The 26,147-nt window shown below is 39.4% G+C and overlaps 3 protein-coding genes across 3 annotated transcripts; 1 reads left to right on the plus strand and 2 right to left on the minus strand.

Moving 5' to 3' along the window:
• The first annotated feature begins 3,984 nt into the window (after positions 1 to 3,984).
• sox10 (SRY-box transcription factor 10) lies at positions 3,985 to 12,062 on the plus strand. Its single transcript, XM_087808400.1, has 4 exons — positions 3,985 to 4,072; positions 8,212 to 9,026; positions 9,775 to 10,043; positions 10,149 to 12,062. The coding sequence occupies exons 2-4, from the start codon at positions 8,602 to 8,604 to the stop codon at positions 10,919 to 10,921; spliced, it is 1,467 nt and encodes a 488-aa protein (XP_087664526.1). The 5' UTR covers positions 3,985 to 4,072; positions 8,212 to 8,601; the 3' UTR covers positions 10,922 to 12,062.
• A 2,498-nt stretch (positions 12,063 to 14,560) lies between these two features.
• Positions 14,561 to 20,325, minus strand: polr2f (RNA polymerase II, I and III subunit F). The gene is made up of 5 exons (XM_087809251.1): positions 20,199 to 20,325; positions 19,980 to 20,049; positions 19,677 to 19,807; positions 19,540 to 19,611; positions 14,561 to 14,704 (listed from the first exon to the last, which is right to left on the minus strand). The coding sequence occupies exons 1-5, from the start codon at positions 20,216 to 20,218 to the stop codon at positions 14,614 to 14,616; spliced, it is 384 nt and encodes a 127-aa protein (XP_087665377.1). The 5' UTR covers positions 20,219 to 20,325; the 3' UTR covers positions 14,561 to 14,613.
• A 297-nt stretch (positions 20,326 to 20,622) lies between these two features.
• LOC148064649 (uncharacterized) lies at positions 20,623 to 25,885 on the minus strand. The gene is made up of 10 exons (XM_087809742.1): positions 25,847 to 25,885; positions 24,383 to 24,436; positions 23,407 to 23,536; positions 23,310 to 23,337; positions 22,130 to 23,246; positions 21,905 to 22,074; positions 21,776 to 21,849; positions 21,098 to 21,212; positions 20,832 to 20,878; positions 20,623 to 20,749 (listed from the first exon to the last, which is right to left on the minus strand). The coding sequence occupies exons 1-10, from the start codon at positions 25,883 to 25,885 to the stop codon at positions 20,646 to 20,648; spliced, it is 1,878 nt and encodes a 625-aa protein (XP_087665868.1). The 3' UTR covers positions 20,623 to 20,645.
• Between the last annotated feature and the right edge of the window lie 262 nt (positions 25,886 to 26,147).

A 26,147-nucleotide genomic window follows, 5' to 3' on the forward strand; every position in this document is an offset into this window, starting at 1 on the left:
TCCATGCAAGTACACACATCATCCATACAAGTACACACATCATCATTACGAGTACACACATCATCGATACAAGTACACACATCATCATTACAGTACACATATCATCCATACAAGTTCACACATCATCCATGCAAGTACACACATCATCATTACAAGAACACATATCATCCATACAAGTACACACATCATCATTACAAGAACACATATCATCCATACAAGTACACACATCATCATTACAAGTACACATATCATCGATACAAGTACACATATCATCGATACAAGTACACACATCATTATTACAAGAACACATATCATCCATACAAGTACACACATCATCATTACAAGAACACATATCATCGATATAAGTACACACATCATTATTACAAGAACACATATCATCCATACAAGTACACACATCATCATTACAAGAACACATATCATTGATACAAGTACACACATCATCATTACAAGAACACATATCATCCATACAAGTACACACATCATCATTACAAGAACACATATCATCGATACAAGTACACACATCATTATTACAAGAACACATATCATCCATACAAGTACACACATCATCATTACAAGAACACATATCATCGATACAAGTACACACATCATTATTACAAGAACACATATCATCCATACAAGTACACACATCATCATTACAAGAACACATATCATTGATACAAGTACACACATCATCATTACAAGAACACATATCATCCATACAAGTACACACATCATCATTACAAGAACACATATCATCGATACAAGTACACACATCATTATTACAAGAACACATATCATCCATACAAGTACACACATCATCATTACAAGAACACATATCATCGATACAAGTACACACATCATTATTACAAGAACACATATCATCCATACAAGTACACACATCATCATTACAAGAACACATATCATCGATACAAGTACACACATCATTATTACAAGAACACATATCATCCATACAAGTACACACATCATCATTAAAAGAACACATATCATCGATACAAGTACACACATCATTATTACAAGAACACATATCATCCATACAAGTACACACATCAACATTACAAGTACACATATCATCCATGCAAGTACACACATCATCCATACAAGTACACACATCATCATTACGAGTACACACATCATCGATACAAGTACACACATCATCATTACAGTACACATATCATCCATACAGGTTCACACATCATCCATGCAAGTACACACATCATCATTACAAGAACACATATCATCCATACAAGTACACACATCATCATTACAAGAACACATATCATCCATACAAGTACACACATCATCATTACAAGTACACATATCATCGATACAAGTACACATATCATCGATACAAGTACACACATCATTATTACAAGAACACATATCATCCATACAAGTACACACATCATCATTACAAGAACACATATCATCGATATAAGTACACACATCATTATTACAAGAACACATATCATCCATACAAGTACACACATCATCATTACAAGAACACATATCATTGATACAAGTACACACATCATCATTACAAGAACACATATCATCCATACAAGTACACACATCATCATTACAAGAACACATATCATCGATACAAGTACACACATCATCATTACAAGAACACATATCATCCATACAAGTACACACATCATCATTACAAGAACACATATCATCGATACAAGTACACACATCATTATTACAAGAACACATATCATCCATACAAGTACACACATCATCATTACAAGAACACATATCATCGATACAAGTACACACATCATTATTACAAGAACACATATCATCCATACAAGTACACACATCATCATTACAAGAACACATATCATCGATACAAGTACACACATCATTATTACAAGAACACATATCATCCATACAAGTACACACATCATCATTAAAAGAACACATATCATCGATACAAGTACACACATCATTATTACAAGAACACATATCATCCATACAAGTACACACATCAACATTACAAGTACACATATCATCCATGCAAGAACACATATCATCCATACAAGTACACACATCAACATTACAAGTACACATATCATCCATGCAAGTACACACATCATCCATACAAGTACACACATCATCATTACGAGTACACACATCATCGATACAAGTACACACATCATCATTACAGTACACATATCATCCATACAAGTTCACAAATCATCCATGCAAGTACACACATCATCCATACAAGTACACACATCATCATTACAAGTACACACATCATCGATACAAGTACACACATCATCATTACAGTACACATATCATCCATACAAGTACAGACATCATCCATGCAAGTACACACATCATCATTACAAGAACACATATCATCCATGCAAGTACACACATCATCCATGCAAGTACACACATCATCATTACAAGTACACACATCATCCATGCAAGTACACACATCATCATTACAGTACACATATCATCCATACAAGTACAGACATCATCCATGCAAGTACACACATCATCATTACAAGAACACATATCATCCATGCAAGTACACACATCATCCATGCAAGTACACACATCATCATTACAAGTACACACATCATCCATGCAAGTACACACATCATCATTACAGTACACATATCATCCATACAAGTACACACTTCATCCATACAAGTACACACATCATCATTACAAGAACACATATCATCCATGCAAGTACACACATCATCCATGCAAGTACACACATCATCATTACAAGTACACACATCATCCATGCAAGTACACACATCATCATTACAGTACACATATCATCCATACAAGTACACACATCATCCATGCAAGTACACACATCATCCATGCAAGTACACACATCATCCATGCAAGTACACACATCATCATTACAAGTACACACATCATCCATGCAAGTACACACATCATCCATACAAGTACACACATCATCATTACAAGTACACATATCATCCATACAAGTACACACATCATCCATGCAAGTACAACCATCATCCATGCAAGTACACACATCATCCATACAAGTACACACATCATCATTACAAGTACACACATCATCCAAACAAGTACACACATCATCCATACAAGTACACACATCATCATTACAAGTACACACATCATCATTACAAGTACACACATCATCCAAACAAGTAAGTAAGTAAGTCATTTTTATTTATACAGCGCTTTTCCAGACCAGGGTCAGAAAGCGCTTAAACAATCAAAACAATATTCAATAAAGTATATACTTTAAAGGTCAAGATAAAACTGATAACACAACAGGAGCTCCAGAAAATCATCCATACAAGTACACAGATCATCATTACAAGTACACACATCATCCATGAAAGTACAGACATCATCCATACAAGTACACACATCATCATAACAAGTACACACGTCATCATAACTAGTACACAGATCATACATACAAGTACACACATCATCCATGCAAGTACACACATCATCCATGTATATATATATATATATATATATATATACTCTCTCTTTATATATATATATCACATCCTCGTATCAACACACTCTTGACACTCATCTGGATCCACACATCTTTTGAAGGATTCTTCTTCTGCACCTTCTACTGAGCGTGTTCTGTGATCATGATACTCTACTGCCCCCTACTGTCCATTGAGCTCCTTGTACTCGAGGATATTTCAAACGCTAAAAAAAGCTTGTTTAAATGTTTGATAAAAAAACACAACAAGATGAAGAAAGAGAAGCAACAGCCAATCAGGATCCAGGAAACTAGCAGGTGATTTCTTACACAACCGTGTTGATGGAACTATTTTAGAATAAAAACATGTGATGTAAGTGAGGAACTGAGAGCCAATGAAAACTGCGCGCGGCTCCTTTAAGACTCGTGTGTTTTCTCCCTCCTCACCAGGATCTTTAAACCCGGGGCCTCAGCACAGAGCCGGCATTGATCGACGAGCGTCACTCTGGAGCGTCGAGACTCTTGCGGGACTCACGACCTTCTCACTTCCCTCAAGTAAGAAGCTTCGTTTCCTCCTCAGCGACGACACCTTCGAATACTGCTTTGAAATGATTGATACTTGAATGTAATCCTTTATTTTCAACTTTGTTTTCTGGGGAGTTTTTAGATGTTTTTAATGACATTCTTCTGATTTTATTTCAACTATTACGACATATTTATTTCTGCGTCAAATCGAAACTTCTTGGTGAAAAACTTCCGCTGGTTCGGTCCAGAAAGAAAAACAAACAGAATCTTTTGTGAAAAACGAATTGAAGGAATTTAACAAATTAAGGCCAAACTCATTTGCGAAGCGAAGCGACGGTAATGCGTTCACACGCCGGCGCTTGTGACGCACTTTTGTGCAACAGTTCATTCTTTCAAGCAACATTTTATTCTTTCTTGCAACACGTTATTCTTTCTGCGGAACATTTTATTCTTTCTTGCAACACGTTATTCTTTCTGCGGAACATTTTATTCTTTCTTGCAACATTTTATTCTTTCTTGCAACATTTTATTCTTTCTGCGCAACATTTATTCTTTCGCATAACATTTTATTTTTTCTTGCAACACTTTATTCTTTCTGCGTAACATTTTATTCTTTCTTGCAACATTTTATTCTTTCTGCAACGTTTTATTCTTTCGCATAACATTTTATTCTTTCTTGCAACACTTTATTCTTATTGCGCAACATTTTATTCTTTCGGCAACGTTTTATTCTTTCGCATAACATTTTATTCTTTCTTGCAACACTTTATTCTTTCTGCGCAACATTTTATTCTTTCGGCAACGTTTTATTCTTTCGCATAACGTTTTATTCTTTCTTGCAACACTTTATTCTTTCTGCGCAACATTTTATTCTTTCGGCAACGTTTTATTCTTTCGCATAACATTTTATTCTTTCTGCGGAACATTTTATTCTTTCTTTGCAACATTTTATTCTTTCTTTGCAACATTTTATTCTTTCTGCGAAACATTTTATTTTTTCTATGAACATTTTATTCTTTCTGCAACATTTCATGAAATCTAATAATTTAAAATGATGTAAAACATTTGATTTTAATATAAACTGTAAATATTGAGTTGGATATTTGGTTCATTGACTTTACGCTGTGACTCATTTGAATAATTACTGGTGTTAACTTTCTTTATTCGTGCGATATTTTCATTGGTATTGATTTAATTTAATTTAATATCGATCTATTTCGATACTTTAAAGGCTTTTGTATTTTTTCAAAGACTTAACGTGGATTTAACGACGAACACGTGAGAGTTAACGAACGTTTCTTGGACACGTCGTCTCAGGTGTTTCTGACAACAGGTGGCAGACGAGCCTCATCTTCATCTTCATCTTCATCTTCATCATCGAGGCCTGAACAGATGGACCACGATTACGTTTCATCTTTTATTTCCCTCATGAAGCCACGAGTGCAAACGACGAGGAGGCACAAAAAAAACGATTAAATTCCAGAGAAATTGGAGTCAAATGTTTTATTTCCGCAGGATTCGCTTCAACGTGAAATAGTTTGAATGGATTCAAACGTGTTGTTTGTTCACACGTTCAGGGAAACGTGTGTTTGCTGTGAGGCGGTGACGATGTTGGTTTAAAGTCACAAACACGCTCCTGTTTCTCTTCACACTGACTCGATTCACGGCCGAACGTTTGTTTGTACAACGAGTTCCGCGTCGATCCGCCTGCGCCGAGACTCGAACCAACAACCTTTGCTCAAGACGCGGAGAAACTTCATTTATGTTCTCGATATATTTAAACTTTGTCTTTTCTCCAGTAAAATAACATGACGGAGAATAAAAGGTTTGAATGAACACTTTTACACATTTATATATTATATTTAATTGATTAAAAATATATATATATTTTTAATTTCAATTCCTTTAAAATACAATAAACCGAACAAACAGGAAAACATTTTGAGAAATGAAATGAAAATACAGGTTTTAATCCAATAACTGTGTCGTAGTTTCAGCTCAGACTGAACAAAGTTTGATAAAGTTATTAAAATAGGTTCGTCCAGAGTTAAATAATAATGAAAATTATATCCTAAATAGTTTTATTGCGCTTAACATACCTGGTTAACAAAACTTTAATACATTTTATCAAATTCAACTGTTATTTTTCCAGTGTATTATGTAGTACTTTGTGTAACGGGATATTTACTGAAATAAGAATCTGTTGAAGGTGTTTCTCTGTAACTGGTGTCACTTTGTCTTTTTACAAATGATTTTAATTATTATTATTATTATGTATCATTATTATTATTATGACGTTTTAAAACACATGTATATATATTTTAAAACTATCAACATTATCTTGGGTTTCATTTTTGTCTGGTTCATATTTACCAGAAAATAGAAAAATATAAAACTTTTATTCAACATTTCCTGTCATGAAAAAAAATCCAAATTATAATACTATTAAAAAAAATGTTTTACTTTCATTTAGATTTACCAAATGTATATTCCAACTTTAAAAACATATAAAAACACAAAGCGTTACGGGGTGAACTTCCTACAATGAAGAGCAAATAAATCCCATCAAATCTAAACATACATGCTTGAGATCTTGGCTCCTCCGGTGGTTTGAGTGATGTCATCATCATTGTCACTAAAAAAAAACAGTGTCTCTGCAATAGATAGAACACGTAAGCGTCAAAGGGTGATATGTAATAGTGCAGGACATCAATCGTGATTTTTATATCGTTGAAAAAAACATGTTGATGATCAAGAAAGTCATTTGAATAACAAGGACATTTAAAAAGTCAATGAATTTGTTAATATTTATGTAAATAAATGACAAATTGTAGGTTTATATTCACATTGTGTTATTGAGTCTTAAACGACAGTTAAATTGACATTTTTTCATCATTTTAAATAGATTTGTTTTATAAATACTCACACGTACTTTATACAAGAAGATGTTCTACAGATGGTGCAGTATCTTTACATTTGATGGTCCAGTATCTTATACATTTGATGGTCCAGTATATTTTACATTTGATGGTCCAGTATCTTATACATTTAATGGTCCAGTATCTTTTAAATTTGATGGTCCAGTATCTTTTAAATGTGATGGTCCAGTATATTTTACATTTAATGGTCCAGTATCTTTTACATTTGATGGTCCAGTATCTTTTAAATTTGATGGTCCAGTATCTTTTACATTTAATGGTCCAGTATCTTATACAGGTAATGGTCAAGTATCTTTTTCATTTGATGGTCCAGTATCTTTTAAATTTGATGTCTAGTATCTTTTTCATTTGATGGTCCATATCTTTTACATTTGATGGTCCAGTATATTTTACATTTGATGGTCCAGTATCTTTTACAGAATATTTTTCATTTAATGGTCTAGTATCTTTTACATTTGATGGTCCAGTATCTTTTACATTTGATGGTTCAGTATCTTTTACATCTAATGGTCCAGTATCTTTTTATATTTGATGGTCCAGTATCTTTTACATTTGATGGTCCAGTATCTTTTACATTTGATGGTTCAGTATCTTTTACATCTGATAGTCCAGTATCTTTTTACATTTGATGGTTGAGTATCTTTTACATTTGATGGTTCAGTATCTTTTACATCTGATGGTCCAGTATCTTTTACATCTGATGGTCCAGTATCTTTTTACATTTGATGGTCCAGTATCTTTTTACATTTGATGGTCCAGTATCTTTTACATTTGATGGTCCAGTATCTTTTTACATCTGATGGTCCAGTATCTTTTTACATTTGATGGTCCAGTATCTTTTTACATTTGATGGTCCAGTATCTTTTACATTTGATGGTCCAGTATCTTTTTACATTTGATGGTCCAGTATCTTTTACATTTGATGGTCCAGTATCTTTTTACATCTGATGGTCCAGTATCTTTTTACATTTGATGGTCCAGTATCTTTTTACATTTGATGGTCCAGTATCTTTTACATTTGATGGTCCAGTATCTTTTTACATTTGATGGTCCAGTATCTTTTACATTTGATGGTCCAGTATCTTTTTACATCTGATGGTCCAGTATCTTTTTACATTTGATGGTCCAGTATCTTTTTACATTTGATGGTCCAGTATCTTTTACATTTGATGGTCCAGTATCTTATACTTCTGGCCTCCGTCCTGAAATAACTCCAGTCTGCACTCTCAGGTCGGAGCTGTTGGATTTCTTCCACTGGATCCACGGAGGCACTGGAGAAGGGGAAGTCAGGCGGGCAGAGAGACCGGGTGAGTTCGGCGCAGACCGCTGTGCATTAGCAAGGAAGCTGGGGTCCAAGGTGCGCACTGAGCCGCCTATGATACCAACCAACCGGATGGAAAGAACTTTAATGTGGAATCCTCATAGAGTTTTGCAACGAAGGTTAAGAGTAGAGACAGATTGGCAGTTTATATTATAATCACCGGACGCACAGATCCGACGGTCCGTGGACATTGCCTCATAGCTGGGATCAGAAGGAAGACAGACTCAGAAGGTAGACGGCAGGTTATTAGGAGTAGCTCTTACAGGTCCGCGCACTCGGAGGCTCGTGTTTGTAGTAACATGTCCAGAGAGGAGCACAGCTTGTCAGAGGTCGAGCTCAGTCCCGGGGCGTCAGATGACAGCTCAAGGTCGCCCGGAGTTTCTTCTGGCGCGACCGGCGGAGGAGATTCGCCGCTGCATCGGCAGCAGGGGCTGGTGAGTCTGGACGAGACCTCGGCCAGCCAGTCGTCCCTGAGGTCGGACGACGAGGATGAACGCTTCCCCGCCGGCATCCGTGAGGCGGTCAGCCAGGTGCTCAACTGCTACGACTGGACCCTCGTGCCCATGCCGGTCCGCGTCAACCACGGGAGCAAGAGCAAGCCGCACGTGAAGAGGCCCATGAACGCATTCATGGTGTGGGCGCAGGCGGCACGCAGGAAGTTGGCGGACCAGCACCCCCATCTGCACAACGCCGAACTGAGCAAGACTCTGGGAAAGCTTTGGAGGTAAAGTTATGTTGTTCTGTGTGATGACATTCAGATCTGTTGAACTCCTCGCCTGTAGAAGAATGAACCAGTCTTTACGTCTTAAGTAGGCTAGAGTAGCCCCCTTCATACAACCATCTGCAGTAGTAGTTCAGGACTTGACTCTGGGCATCAAGTAGGAAAAGTTGTTTCCCATAAAAAACTCTCACGATCCCGTCACCTTGAACATGGCTCATGGTTTACCTTTAAAAAGGCCCTTTCAGGCCATTTCTTCAGATAGAAGTTCCCCCCCTCCCAGAAAAGTGGGTCAGACGGGTTAAACGCGTTAACCTCACGAGGCAGCAGCTTTAATTCGATAAAGACTTGACCCTGGACTCGGGCCTGATTGGTTAATTGGCCCAGAGACAAAAGACGGAATTGGAGGAGGAGGAAGAAGGTCATGAGATTCTCAGCACAAGCTCCGTTACTAACTTGAACACAGGATGTTTCTTCTTGTCATGTTGTTGTCATGCAGCTGCGGAACTTTTGTGAAAAGAACCCGAGGGCGGGAGTGAGTTCTCAAATGTTCCTGGAAAACATTTCGAGGTCATATTCAAATCTTCCAAAAGGGTCAAACTTCTTATTAAGGCGCACCTCAAGCCTTGAGCCCCTAGAAATGTAGTTCCCGTTCACATCTTCCAACGTTGGTCAAAGATATATGTACCGGTGTTAAAAGATCTGTTTTCTGACATCTCACTCAAGACTGATCTCTGCTCTGTTGGCCCTGCAGGCTCCTCAATGAGAGCGATAAGCGACCCTTCATCGAAGAAGCCGAGCGGCTCAGGAAGCAGCACAAGAAGGACTATCCCGACTACAAATACCAACCACGGCGCCGCAAAAATGGAAAGTTGGGCTCTGGCTCTGGTAGTGAAGCAGACGGCAATTCGGAGGGTGAGGTCGGCCACAGCCAACCCATCTACAAGGGCCTCCACCTGGACGTGGCCCTCAGTGGGGGAGGCGGGTCGCCTCTGGCAGATGGGCACCACCGTCATGCTGCAGGTGAGCTTCAGGGTACCTTTCAATCCCCCTACTAATGTTTCCCCCTTATACACAGAGAGTCACTGTAATGGGCAACAACTTCAACTGTCCATGTCTTTCTTCCAGGTCAAAGCCCCCCCACACCACCAACCACTCCCAAGACCGAGCCTCAAGCTGGCAAAGGGGATGGTAAGAGAGAAGGTCCCACCAACAGGGGGTCCCGCGCTGCCATGGGTGCCGAGGTCGGCTCTGGTGCAGCCGGATCTGGGAAACCTCACATTGACTTTGGTAACGTGGACATTGGCGAGATAAGCCACGAGGTGATGGCCAACATGGAGCCCTTCGATGTCAATGAGTTCGACCAGTACCTGCCACCGAATGGCCACCCAGGGGTGGGTCAGAGCGCCGGGGGAGCCACAGCCTCTCCGGTCTCCCCGTACACCTATGGAATCTCATCAGCTTTGGCTGCAGCCGGCGGACACTCTGCTGCCTGGCTCTCCAAGCAGCAGACGCCGCAGCAACATCACGGCCCCTCGCTGGGGTCGGACCCCACAAAGGCCCAGATCAAGAGCGAGTCTGGTTCAGCTGGTGGTCACTTTTCAGAGGGGGTTTCAACAGGTTCCCATGTCACTTATACCCCATTGAGCCTCCCACACTACAGCTCTGCCTTCCCCTCGTTGGCCGCAAGGGCTCAGTTTGCTGACTATGCTGAACAGCAGACGCCCGGGTCCTACTATGCCCACTCTAGTCAGGCCTCAGGGTTGTACTCTGCCTTCTCCTATATGGGTCCTTCTCAGAGGCCCCTGTATACTGCCATCAGCGAGCCAGTCAGTGTGACTCAAGCTCACAGCCCCACTCACTGGGAGCAGCCCGTCTACACCACCCTGTCGCGGCCATGACAGACAACGAGACCAGAGGGCGGCGGTGCCTGTTCGGGCCCCCTGTCCGACCCGAGGAGCTGCTGTGCTGTCGATAGCCATGACGGCGTAGGCGGTCTCGGTCGCGGGGATTGGACCGGCACCGGGGGAGTTGGCTGGGGCGGGAATCAGGGGAGCACCTTGTACCGCTCTTGTCCGAGTGCAGAGATGCTGTCGCAACCCAAGGACGAGTTCGGAGCCTGGTGCGTCTGAGGTGAAGGTTCGTCACGAACTCGTCACCGTTTCAGAAGAATCCACGAGGCTTTTGTTGCTTCAAACACAGACATGGACTCTCGTCCCTGGACGGCTGGGACGCTTTCAGTGACGACAAGAAAGATTCCAGGACTCACTACAATCAGGAACCAGTCACGAAGTTCACTCTTTTATTTTTCAGGAACACAAGAAAGTTTTTAGTCCAAAAAAAAAAACGATCAGAGGCTTGTTTGTGTTCTGGAGCAGCTCGTGCACGAACAGAACCGACGAGTCCTCGGACTCGCGAACACACCAAAGTACAGACACCAAAACCTGTTGTGTAGCCGTGAACGACCCTTGAACTCCTCGTCGTGAAAATCACCGAGAGATCGTGTCGCGACAATCGATGAGTCGCTTCAAGAAAGGGTTTCTTCGACTGTATTTATCTGTATTTATCTCTTTGTGTTGTCAAGTTTGTGTGTTTTCTGAAGGTGGAGTCGGGTTTGAGATACAAACGCACAACTTTCTCTCATTTATATCATATTTGTCAAGATCTGGAAAATGAAGTGAAACTATTTCAGGGAGTTTTTAAAAACAAATTCAGAGAGAAATGTGTGTTTTGTTGTAAATGAAGAGAAAAAAACTACAAACGATCAAATGTTGTCGGTACTGAAAAAAAACAAGATGGCCGACGGATCTCAACACATCAACGACGTGAACTGACTCCACCTTCAAACTGTCACTTCACGTCACATGTTATTGTCGTGTGTGATTATTGTGTGTTATGTTACTCAAACTCACTTGCATGCTCGTATTTAACCTCCAGCACAACAAGCGTCTCCACGGCGACCAGTGTGTATTTATACCTTGTAAACATGTGACGACGACTATTAATCTTCTGAACGTTGGAAATAAAGAGCTCATTATCGCAGCCCGACTCCTTCCTGACGGCAGAACCAATTATGAAAGAGTCTAAGGAAAGTTTTTTATCTTCCAGACCATGTGACTCGAGCAGAGACTCGGCGAGTTCCAGGCGGAGCCGACTTGAGATGCATCATGTGTGTCCAGGAGCTCTAATCCACCGCGAGACACCGAGACAAAGAGGCCATTGATGGGAGGCCGGGGGGCAGAGACACACAACTCTCACTCAACTACACAATTTAAAAATGTCCTAAACTCTTCACACAAAACATTAGAAATAGACGACGACACAAATGAATCAACACAACATTAGAAATAGACGACGACACAAATGAATCAACACAACATTAGAAATAGACGACGACACAAATGAATCAACACAACATTAGAAATAGACGACGACACAAATGAATCAACACAACATTAGAAATAGACGACGACACAAATGAATCAACACAAAACATTAGAAATAGACGACGACACAAACTAATCAACACAACATTAGAAATAGACGACGACACAAATGAATCAACACAACATTAGAAATAGACGACGACACAAACTAATCAACACAAAACATTAGAAATAGACGACGACACAAACTAATCAACACAACATTAGAAATAGACGACGACACAAATGAATCAACACAACATTAGAAATAGACGACGACACAAATGAATCAACACAACATTAGAAATAGACGACGACACAAATGAATCAACACAAAACATTAGAAATAGACGACGACACAAATGAATCAACACAACATTAGAAATAGACGACGACACAAATGAATCAACACAAAACATTAGAAATAGACGACGACACAAACTAATCAACACAACATTAGAAATAGACGACGACACAAATGAATCAACACAACATTAGAAATAGACGACGACACAAACTAATCAACACAAAACATTAGAAATAGACGACGACACAAACTAATCAACACAACATTAGAAATAGACGACGACACAAATGAATCAACACAACATTAGAAATAGACGACGACACAAACTAATCAACACAAAACATTAGAAATAGACGACGACACAAACTAATCAACACAACATTAGAAATAGACGACGACACAAATGAATCAACACAAAACATTAGAAATAGACGACGACACAAACTAATCAACACAACATTAGAAATAGACGACGACACAAATGAATCAACACAACATTAGAAATAGACGACGACACAAATGAATCAACACAAAACATTAGAAATAAACGACGACACAAATGAATCAACACAAAACATTAGAAATAAACGACGACACAAATGAATCAACACAACATTAGAAATAGACGACGACACAAACTAATCAACACAAAACATTAGAAATAGACGACGACACAAACTAATCAACACAACATTAGAAATAGACAACGACACAAATGAATCAACACAACATTAGAAATAGACGACGACACAAACTAATCAACACAAAACATTAGAAATAGACGACGACACAAACTAATCAACACAACATTAGAAATAGACGACGACACAAATGAATCAACACAAAACATTAGAAATAGACGACGACACAAACTAATCAACACAACATTAGAAATAGACGACGACACAAATGAATCAACACAACATTAGAAATAGACGACGACACAAATGAATCAACACAAAACATTAGAAATAAACGACGACACAAATGAATCAACACAAAACATTAGAAATAAACGACGACACAAATGAATCAACACAAAACACAATAGAGTCTGAAAGAGGCAAAACTCAAATGATTTCATATGAAAAACTGTCAAATCATTAAACACAACTGAATACAAATAAAACTAATCAAAGATAAAGTTCAACGTCTGCACAAATAAAAACAACAAATCTCATCAAAACAAACAAAAAATATAGAAATATCTAAATCACTACTCGGTCCTCAGCTGCAAGCAGGTGAGCCTGAAGGTGGCGCTGAAGCGTCAGCCTTGAGCGAGCGAGACTCTTAAACCACAAGAAGCTTCACCGACACACAATCAGCGTCTGGTTCTCTGCTGCAGACGTTTCAATCAAAACGACTGACGTTCGTTGAATTGAAAGAACGAGGATCAGGAAGACGAGTCGACGACAGATCAGACGATGAAAGGATTGAAACTCTGACGGTCACATGGTTACCTGCCCCCCCCCCCCCCCCACACACACACACACACACACACACACACACCCATTAATGAAACGACTTCAAGAACTTCTTGACCCACTTTCCACGACGACACACAACTGTGTGTGTGTGTGAGACACAAGGACTTCATTAACGAGGTTTTTATGAAACACTTTATTCAACACAATAAAACAACTTGAACAACACAACCGTGGACACACAACTGTGTGTGTGTGAGACTCATTAATGAGGCTCAGTTTGTATAAAACACTTTATTCAACACAATAAAACAACTTGAACAACACAACCGTGGACACACAACTGTGTGTGTGTGTGTGAGACTCTTCATTCACGAGGCTCAGTTTGTATAAAACACTTTATTCAACACAACAACACAACACAACGGTGACACCTGTCAGTCAGTGATGATGAGCTCGTCGCAGCCCCAGTCCTCGTAGCTTCCGTCGGGAAGATAGCGTCGGATGATGATCGGGATCTTACGACACCTGCAGGACCAACGAGGTTTCAGTTTGTGTTTGGATCTCGCAGCAAAACACACTCAAATATTGTGTTTGTTCAAACACTGACACTGTGTGTTTATTTACCATCATCTTGTATTTTTACCAGTTTTTAGGGTTTATGGTTCAATTCTTTTGTTCATTTATTTACGATAAACATGAAAATATGCATTTGTTCAAGTTGTGTTTAATTATAATGTATTTGTTCAACAACTGAAGTTTTCATTTTGACTTTAATCCTGATTTATAATCAATAATATTCTGATTAATTATATATTCATTTAATATCAACGTTTAATTTCAACACAAACATGAACAAATGCATATTTTCATGTTAAATACCGTCTTTAATGATTATTTTAATCTTAAATTTAACGTTTAATTTACAATTTTCTTCTTTTAATTGTTGTTAAATAATGACACACTTAATAAAACAGACTGTTTTCCACATATAGATAAATATAATAATAATATTATTATTATCGTCACAATCCGTTCCCTGTTGCAATTGAACCTGCGACCACTAGATGGCAGCAGTCACCAGGGCTCATCGATAAACCAGTCGACGTCACAGTTACGAGTCAATATTGGATTAAATTAACTTTACATTAATCCTTAAAACCGGCAAACGTGTCTCTGACGTCATGAAAATAAACACTTTGAAGCGACAAACACGTGTTGAAAGAGTTGAAGGTCAACGTCAGGTCAACAGAACTTAACTAGTTAAAGCAACAACTAAACATTACTTTAACTTAAAGCGACGACAACATTGTTTAATGAAACTTTATCAGATGTTTTCTTAAATTAACATATTTTCTTCACACGACACATTATTTCAAATTCAAATTAAATATGACTCACATTCAAAGTTAAAGATAAATAGTTGTAGGTTTTGTTATTTGTACACATTATTATCTATTAAACACACAAATGTTTCGTTGTGTTGTTAAAATCATCAACACTTTAAACACAAGTTGTTGTCGCTTCTGTCGTTCATTTGAAAACTAATCACACAATTCTTTTCTTTCTTTAATAAAGTTGTGTATTTCAAAGTAAAAGTAGTTTTTCTTTGATCAAAGAACAGAAATAATATTAAATATTAGTTTCTACTGACATTTTAAAACTATGACAAAATTACACAACGAAGGGAAAGTAAACAATCTCTTGACAATAAGTTTTCTAGAGATTAGATGTTTATCGTGATTTAAAATAATTTGTATCATAAAAGAACATTTTATTCTCATCACTGCTACAAATATATCATCGTTCTCGTCGTATATTATCGATACAAACAAACTGTGTCTCACATACTTCTCTTAGTATACTAGAAGTTAGTATGCATCAGGATAGTGTACGTACTAACTAGTAACTAATCCTCCACAGATAGTATGTCTCAAACATACTTCTTAGTACACTAGAAGTTAGTATGCATCAGGATAGTGTACGTACTAACTAGTAACTAATCCTCCACAGATAGTATGTCTCAATCATACTTCTCTTAGTATACTAGAAGTTAGTATGCATCAGGATAGTGTACGTACTAACTAGTAACTAATCCTCCACAGATAGTATGTCTCAATCATACTTCTCTTAGTATACTAGAAGTTAGTATGCATCAGGATAGTGTACGTACTAACTAGTAACTAATCCTCCACAGATAGTATGTCTCAAACATACTTCTCTTAGTATACTAGAAGTAAGTATGCATCAGGATAGTGTACATACTAACTAGTAACTAATCCTCCACAGATAGTATGTCTCAAACATACTTCTCTTAGTATACTAGAAGTAAGTATGCATCAGGATAGTGTACGTACTAACTAGTAACTAATCCTCCACAGATAGTATGTCTCAATCATACTTCTTAGTATACTAGAAGTAAGTATGCATCAGGATAGTGTACGTACTAACTAGTAACTAATCCTCCAAAGATAGTATGTCTCAAATCACATACTTCTCTTAGTATACTAGAAGTTAGTATGCATCAGGATAGTGTACGTACTAACTAGTAACTAATCCTCCACAGATAGTATGTCTCAATCATACTTCTCTTAGTATACTAGAAGTAAGTATGCATCAGGATAGTGTACGTACTAACTAGTAACTAATCCTCCACAGATAGTATGTCTCAAATCACATACTTCTCTTAGTATACTAGAAGTTAGTATGCATCAGGATAGTGTACGTACTAACTAGTAACTAATCCTCCACAGATAGTATGTCTCAAATCACATACTTCTCTTAGTATACTAGAAGTCAGTATGCATCAGGATAGTGTACGTACTAACTAGTAACTAATCCTCCAAAGATAGTATGTCTCAAATCACATACTTCTCTTAGTATACTAGAAGTTAGTATGCATCAGGATAGTGTACGTACTAACTAGTAACTAATCCTCCACAGATAGTATGTCTCAATCATACTTCTCTTAGTATACTAGAAGTAAGTATGCATCAGGATAGTGTACGTACTAACTAGTAACTAATCCTCCACAGATAGTATGTCTCAAATCACATACTTCTCTTAGTATACTAGAAGTTAGTATGCATCAGGATAGTGTACGTACTAACTAGTAACTAATCCTCCACAGATAGTATGTCTCAAATCACATACTTCTCTTAGTATACTAGAAGTCAGTATGCATCAGGATAGTGTACGTACTAACTAGTAACTAATCCTCCAAAGATAGTATGTCTCAATCATACTTCTCTTAGTATACTAGAAGTAAGTATGCATCAGGATAGTGTACGTACTAACTAGTAACTAATCCTCCACAGATAGTATGTCTCAAATCACATACTTCTCTTAGTATACTAGAAGTTAGTATGCATCAGGATAGTGTACGTACTAACTAGTAACTAATCCTCCACAGATAGTATGTCTCAAATCACATACTTCTCTTAGTATACTAGAAGTTAGTATGCATCAGGATAGTGTACGTACTAACTAGTAACTAATCCTCCAAAGATAGTATGTCTCAAACATACTTCTCTTAGTATACTAGAAGTTAGTATGCATCAGGATAGTGTACGTACTAACTAGTAACTAATCCTCCACAGATAGTATGTCTCAAACATACTTCTCTTAGTATACTAGAAGTTAGTATGCATCAGGATAGTGTACGTACTAACTAGTAACTAATCCTCCAAAGATAGTATGTCTCAAACATACTTCTCTTAGTATACTAGAAGTTAGTATCATCAGGATAGTGTACGTACTAACTAGTAACTAATCCTCCACAGATAGTACGTCTCAATCATACTTCTCTTAGTATACTAGAAGTAAGTATGCATCAGAATAGTGTACGTACTAACTAGTAACTAATCCTCCACAGATAGTATGTCTCAAACATACTTCTCTTAGTATACTAGAAGTTAGTATGCATCAGGATAGTGTACGTACTAACTAGTAACTAATCCTCCACAGATAGTATGTCTCAAATCACATACTTCTCTTAGTATACTAGAAGTTAGTATGCATCAGGATAGTGTACGTACTAACTAGTAACTAATCCTCCAAAGATAGTATGTTTCAAACATACTTCTCTTAGTATACTAGAAGTTAGTATGCATCAGGATAGTGTACGTACTAACTAGTAACTAATCCTCCACAGATAGTATGTCTCAAATCACATACTTCTCTTAGTATACTAGAAGTTAGTATCATCAGGATAGTGTACGTACTAACTAGTAACTAATCCTCCAAAGATAGTATGTCTCAAACATACTTCTCTTAGTATACTAGAAGTTAGTATGCATCAGGATAGTGTACGTACTAACTAGTAACTAATCCTCCAAAGATAGTATGTCTCAAACATACTTCTCTTAGTATACTAGAAGTTAGTATCATCAGGATAGTGTACGTACTAACTAGTAAATAATCCTCCAAAGATAGTATGTCTCAAATCACATACTTCTCATAGTATACTAGAAGTTAGTATGCATCAGGATAGTGTACGTACTAACTAGTAACTAATCCTCCACAGATAGTATGTCTCAAACATACTTCTCTTAGTATACTAGAAGTTAGTATGCATCAGGATAGTGTACGTACTAACTAGTAACTAATCCTCCAAAGATAGTATGTCTCAAACATACTTCTCTTAGTATACTAGAAGTTAGTATGCATCAGGATAGTGTACGTACTAACTAGTAACTAATCCTCCACAGATAGTATGTCTCAAACATACTTCTCTTAGTATACTAGAAGTTAGTATGCATCAGGATAGTGTACGTACTAACTAGTAACTAATCCTCCAAAGATAGTATGTCTCAAACATACTTCTCTTAGTATACTAGAAGTTAGTATGCATCAGGATAGTGTACGTACTAACTAGTAACTAATCCTCCAAAGATAGTATGTCTCAAACATACTTCTCTTAGTATACTAGAAGTTAGTATGCATCAGGATAGTGTACGTACTAACTAGTAACTAATCCTCCACAGATAGTATGTCTCAAATCAAACTCTGCTGCTACACACTAACAGGAAATGACGCGACAGCTTCTTCTTCTACTACTATTTAACGATGATTTCAACCAGCTGTAGGAACACGATCGCCACCTGCTGGCAGCACGTTTGGTTTGGAGAAATATGAGAAATATTGACGAGATATTTACGCCGGTATCAGCAGCGAAGACGTGTCGTCCTCCTACTGCTGCTGAAAATACACCTGGAAGTGTGTATATGTATGTATGTATGTATGTATACAGTATATATATATGAGGTAACTTCAGTTGTAGAAAGTGTCCATCGATCCATACTCAGTTTTGTGTGCGTTTTAGTGACAATTTAGTGTGTACGAGTTAGGTAAACGTGACTCACTTGAGCTCCTTCATGGCGATCTGTAAAGGGTCCGTTTCTCCCTCCAACTCCACCATGACCGGGGCACACATCCTGCCAGGGGGGTCAAAGGTTAAACCCGGTCAAGACGCTCAACGTAACGAGGTTCAACAACTGACGCGATCTGCAGCGCTCGGGTCCCCAACACTCGTGCGCGCTCGTACTTCGTCATGTACGACGTCGTGATGCGCTTCTGGTTCGCCAGCGACCCCTCGCCCGCCGGGAGGATCTGGACGTTCTCCTGGTCCTCCTGCTCGCAGAGGTCACGTGCACGAGAGACAAGTTCATGAGATACACGTGCACGTTCATGAGAGACACGAGCGCGTTCATGAGAGCTGATGTTAATGTTTTGACGGTCATAGATTCAAGTGACACAACAACAACAACAACAAACCACTAGTTGAAACATCACGTGTTCTTACATCCTCCGCGTTTTCCAAGTCATCCAGTCCATCATCTTCTTCTCCGTCATCGAAGTCTCCGTCGTCGAAGCTGGAAAATGTAACAAAATAGTAAATATAACGAATCAAATGTTGAAGATGTTTGTGTTAGCATTAGCTAGCAGCGCATGCTAATCTCAGTTTAACTCGTAAGGATTAAGTCGTAACATTAAATAATGATAAAACGGAAACTTTACTTACTTATCCTCGTTATCCGACATGTTTGATCGCGTTCACGCAAATCCCAGGAGTTATTTTAATCGACTTTCTGAGACTTTGTTGTCAAGACGAACACATGAGCGACGCGATCCTCCACTTCCGGTTGTTTGGGTGCAGCGGCAGCAAAGTTCCGGTGCGTCAAGTAAACGTTGGTTCCGCATAGTAGCGGAAGTTCATTTAATCCAATACAATTAAAATATACTTTAATGTTTCATTGATGATAATACAGTTAATAAACACGCTTTGTTGTTACATAGAATTATTAAGTCACTTTATGAATGAAATAATCAGCATCGATAGTGATATTGAATGTATTTTAAATCATGTATATGTTTGATAAACAGTTTTGAATCCATAGAAACAAACAGAGATTCTTTTGTTTAGCATTTTTACAAAAACATTTTGACTTTATATTCCATTCTTCTGCCATCATGACGTCGCCTCCGTGTTATGGCTCAGAAGTTTCAGAACATTCGTGGCACTAAAGTTGTCGTTGGACCTCCTCAGTTCCGTCAGAGCTTCCTTCTGTAGGTCTGGAAGGTCAAGAGGTCAGAGAAACATCAGCTGAACAGAAGGTCAGAAGGTCAGAAGGTCAGAAGGTCAGGACAGACTCACCTTTGTCCGCGAACATCTCCTTCCATCCTTGATCTTCTTCCTGTTCCCTAAGAATAATAATGATCTGGTCAAGAATAACTTTTAAACTTGGGAACAAGTGATTATTTTAAATTAAAAGCACAATTCAGGTTTTAATAAACTAACAAAGTTACAAAAGTCAATGATTTAATAAAGTTTTAATTTAATTTACATCACATTTTAGTATTTGTACTGATTTAAGAGCGACTTTCAACGTTTTTCTTTGAAGAATAATAATAATCGTTCACCTCTGACGATCCTGCTCCAGAACATTGATGATCTTGTTTCTCTCCTCGATGACAGACACGAGCTCGTCCATCAGCTTCTCTTCTCCTGCTCTTTCTTCTTCTGTCCATCTTCTCTCTGGAAGATTCATCACAAACTTCTAAAGCGTTTTTTATTCTCTTACAAAGTGTCGCCCCCTGGTGGTCTGAGAGCAACGCAAACAGTCGAAATAAATGTTTTTATTCGAATGTTTTTCTTTAGAGTTGTTTTTTTTTTTTTTAATTAAAAAGATAAAACAGGCAATTTATTTTGAAAATAGTTTTGAATAATATTATTACGTATTATAAACGTATAGTTTTATTAATAATTACACAGTTATTACCAACACATAGTAATAAACTGCGGGGGATTTTGGTAGAAGTCTAAAAATATTGTTAATTAAATTAAAAATGATAAATTAATAATAGATAAGCATCTACATTTCTTAGAACACTTTCTTATTGTTTGTATTTTTCTATTAAAAATAAACAAATAAACAAATTCACAATAAGAAATAACATAAAACAAATCATTGTTCTCAAAACAGACGATAAACAGTTAAAAAAAAGATAAGTATTTCCAGATCAGATCATATGACGTCAATATTTCAAGGTCTGTCATTGAAACTTTGATTCTGACGGACACATGAGTGACAGCGAGACCTGGCTTGTCGAGGAGGCGTCTGAGCTGGACCTCCACGTCACCATGTTGCTGCTCCAGCCTCTGCTGCGTCTTCCTTCAACGAGAGTCAGAGTCTGAACCTGGAACGAGCCACGAGACGAGTCACTCACAGATGAACCAGCTCCAGGTCCCTGCGCTCCAGGACCTTCCTCTCCTGCACCAGCCGGAGCCAGTCCACCATCACCTCCTCGTCCTCGCCAGACCCGTGGACTGACGACCCACCAGAGACCCTCAGCCGACGCTCCAGATCCTCTCCTCGCACGCCCAGACTGGACCGGACCTGCACCAGACCAGACCTGAGCCGGAGTCTCTGAAGAACAAACAAGACCTTCTACCTTTCTCTTGACCAGAGGAAAACCGTGTCCAGGAGCCGACGAGCGTCTGCTGGAAAAACCTGGAACCTGGAAATCCTGGAACGTCTTGGATTCCGGGAGCTCAGGTTTCCTAGTCTGTGAGGAGGTTTCAGGTCCTGGAGTCTGTGAGGAGGTTTCAGGTCCTGGAGTCTGTGAGGAGGTCCCTGGTCCTGAAGTTTGTGAGGAGGTCCCGGATCCTGGAGTCTGTGAGGAGGTTTCAGGTCCTGGAGTCTGTGAGGAGGTTTCAGGTCCTGGAGTCTGTGAGGAGGTCCCTGGTCCTGAAGTTTGTGAGGAGGTCCCGAGTCCTGGAGTCTGTGAGGAGGTCCCGGATCCTGGAGTCTGTGTGGAGGTCCCGGATCCTGGAGTCTGTGAGGACGTCCCGGATCCTGGAGTCTGTGAGGAGGTCCCGGATCCTGGAGTCTGTGTGGAGGTCCCGGGTCCTGGAGTCTGTGAGGAGGTCCCGGGTCCTGGAGTCTGTGTGGAGGTCCCGGGTCCTGGAGTCTGTGAGGAGGTCCCGGATCCTGGAGTCTGTGTGGAGGTCCCGGATCCTGGAGTCTGTGTGGAGGTCCCGGGTCCTGGAGTCTGTGAGGAGGTCCCGGATCCTGGAGTCTGTGTGGAGGTCCCGGATCCTGGAGTCTGTGAGGAGGTCCCGGATCCTGGAGTCTGTGTGGAGGTCCCGGGTCCTGGAGTCTGTGAGGAGGTCGCGGGTCCTGGAGTCTGTGAGGAGGTCCCGGGTCCTGGAGTCTGTGAGGAGGTCCCGGATCCTGGAGTCTGTGAGGAGGTCCCGGATCCTGGAGTCTGTGAAGACGACAGGACTGGCACAGAGACGCTCCGGGGCAGCCGGGGTTCTGGTCCCGGGCGGTTCTTCTTCTCTCCTCCGGGCGTCTGTGGACCCCTCACTTCCTGGTCCTCGTGGATTCTGTCTCTCGTGACGCGACTGTTGGAGCTTCTGGGTCGAGGCTTGTGTCGGTAAAAGGGCAGCTCGGAGGCGGGAAGGGTCCAGAAGTGGGGGGGCAGGGCGGCGGGGGTCCGGGGCGGCCGGGTCCAGGGAGCCGGGTAGATGATGGACAGCCAGGGGTGCCGGGGCCTGACCCGGGAGCTGCTGGGTCGAGAAGACAGTTAAAGACCCGAGGAGGACCAGGAAGAACCGGACTGGACTCACGGAGCAGAAGAAGGTCCGCAGCACTTGTCTGGAAACATGAGAAGATTCAAGAGAAGATTCAAACCTTCTGGAGATGTTTGAGACGCAGCAGAGATACCTTCAGTGTCCACCGTGATGCTGCTGCTGCTGCTGCTGGTCCGGAGTCTCCTGGTCCTCGGAGCAGGAACCGGAGTCAGGGAGCGTCTCGGTGCTGGAACAGGTCGCTGGACTTCTGCTCCTGGACTCTCCTGAACAACAGCTTCACGCGCTGATGCTCTCAGTCTCGGAGGAACAGCAGGTCTGAGTCCAGGTTTGTTGTTGTTTATTTTTAAAAGAAGTTACTTCGATAAAAACATGTTCAAATGTTGCTTCAAACTATATAAAACGTTTTTAATATTTTGAATTTTGATTAATAAACTAAAGGGTTTCTTCAAACTATATAAAAAGTTTTTAATATTTTGAATTATCATTAATAAACTAAAAGTTTTCTTTCAAACAATATAAAAAGTTTCTTCAATAGAAACGTTTTTCTCAAAATAACAACATTTTTTTGCTTCAATCAACAAAAAGTTTCTTTAAACAATTGAGAAAATAATGAATAAAAGCTTCAAACAAAAACTTAAAAAGCTACAAAACTGTTTTCACTTCAATAAAGTAAAATATTAAATAATTAAGATGCAAATGTATCGATAATATGAACTAAATACAAAAATAAACGTTTTTTTTTTTAACTGTAGGAACTTTTGTTTCATGGATTTTTAGTTATTTTTTGAATGATAAACATTTAAGTTAGTAATATTTGTAGATCTTTTCCAGACCAGGGTCACAAAGAACTTAAACAACCAAAACAATATTCAATAAAATAAATACTTAAAAGATCAAGATAAAACTGAGACAAACACAAGAGTCTCAGAGAATCAAGGAAAAGCTAAAATAAAAGTGTCTTAAGATGTATTTGTATATAATGTATATACAGTATATACAGTATATGTATATGATGAGATGTATATATAAACAATTTACCGAAGGATTCCTCCTGAGGGATCAATAAAGATCTACCTAACCTATAAAGTTCAACAACATTGAAGACTCACCTCCACGATGATCTGCTCTGAACCGAGTCTCTCTCGGTCGAAGCCTCTGAACCCCTGAGGTCAGAGGTCGACGACTCATCCACGGATGAAGAATTCTCTTCCTCTCGTCTTCCTTCCATGTTGCTCTCCGGACACTCTGGAGGAAGAACATCTCAACACTCTGGAGGAAGAACATCTCAACACTCTGGAGGAAGAACATCTCAACACTCTGGAGGAAGAACATCTCAACACTCTGGAGGAAGAACATCTTAAAACTCTGGAGGAAGAACATCTTAAAACTCTGGAGGAAGAACATCTCAACACTCTGGAGGAAGAACATCTTAAAACTCTGGAGGAAGAACATCTCAACACTCTGGAGGAAGAACATCTTAAAACTCTGGAGGAAGAACATCTTAAAACTCTGGAGGAAGAACATCTTAAAACTCTGGAGGAAGAACATCTCAACACTCTGGGGGAAGAACATCTCAACACTCTGGAGGAAGAACATCTTAAAACTCTGGAGGAAGAACATCTCAACACACTGGAGGAAGAACATCTCAACACACTGGAGGAAGAACATCTCAACACTCTGGAGGAAGAACATCTTAAAACTCTGGAGGAAGAACATCTCAACACTCTGGAGGAAGAACATCTCAACACTCTGGAGGAAGAACATCTTAAAACTCTGGACATCTCAAGGAGCAGAAGATAAATAATAAACAAGTAAAAAAAACACCAGACGTGTCCGTGTGTGTTTGTTTAAGATAAATCAGCTGTTCAACTCACACTCAACATGTTAAACATGTGTTAAACATGGTTTAAACATGTTAAACATATTAAAACATGTGTCAAACATGTGACAGACTCTCGACATGTTACCTGTCCTGTCAGGTGAAGCAGCTGCTGTCGCCTCCATCTTCCCTGCAGCTCGAGCTTCAAATGTCACTCTCTCTCGTCCACAGCTTCTGCGTCACAGCTCCACGGGCCCCCCGGGGCCACTGTGACGTCATCAAACCTGCACGACCTGCTGCAAAGTCAAGAGAAGAAGCGACAGAATATTTAAGAGTCAAGTGTGAAAGAATATCATAGAAGTTTCCTCTCGTTCAGGACTTAGAGCGAAGCAAACACCAAACAATCCATGTAAATTCAAAACAAACATTTACTCACAAATATGTACTTTTGACGTTGGATATTTCAGAGGTGACGTCATCAGTAAAACAATATTTAACAACTATTTCCACAAAAACAATCATCGTATCAAACGTCGCAGAAAAGGCTTTAGTCGAGAATAAAAAGACATAAATCTCGACGTTTGCATCAAGTATCGATTAACTTCGTTTCTATCGAAGCTTATATCGAGCAAAAAACATCTATTTCTTTCTTCGAATGTAAGATTTAATATGTGCAAATGTTCCTGTCAAAGTGACCTGAATGCGTCGAAACACTAGGAAGCTTCTCTTCATGATTGACAAGTCATTAAAAGACCAGTTTGTCTTTGAAAAAGTCAAAAATCTCCGCGTCCATGTTCGCCGTTCATGCTGCTGTAATACTCGACATCTGCCGCCAGAGGACGCAGTAGAGCCGCCATCGCCTGACAACAACGAGGTCGTCGGTTCAATTCCACAGCAGTGACGCTTTCAAGACACGAAAATGTCTTGCTTTGTTTACACATTAAGAAAGACGCAGCTCTTCATCTCCGACACAAATTCAAAGTATTTTTATCATTATTATTATAACCAATATTATTATTATAATAATGTATTTGTATTTTTATACAGAATCTTTA

Source organism: Callionymus lyra, chromosome 15 (assembly GCF_982586985.1).
Source record: "Callionymus lyra chromosome 15, fCalLyr1.hap1.1, whole genome shotgun sequence".
In the NCBI taxonomy this organism is placed as follows: Eukaryota; Metazoa; Chordata; class Actinopteri; order Syngnathiformes; family Callionymidae; genus Callionymus; species Callionymus lyra.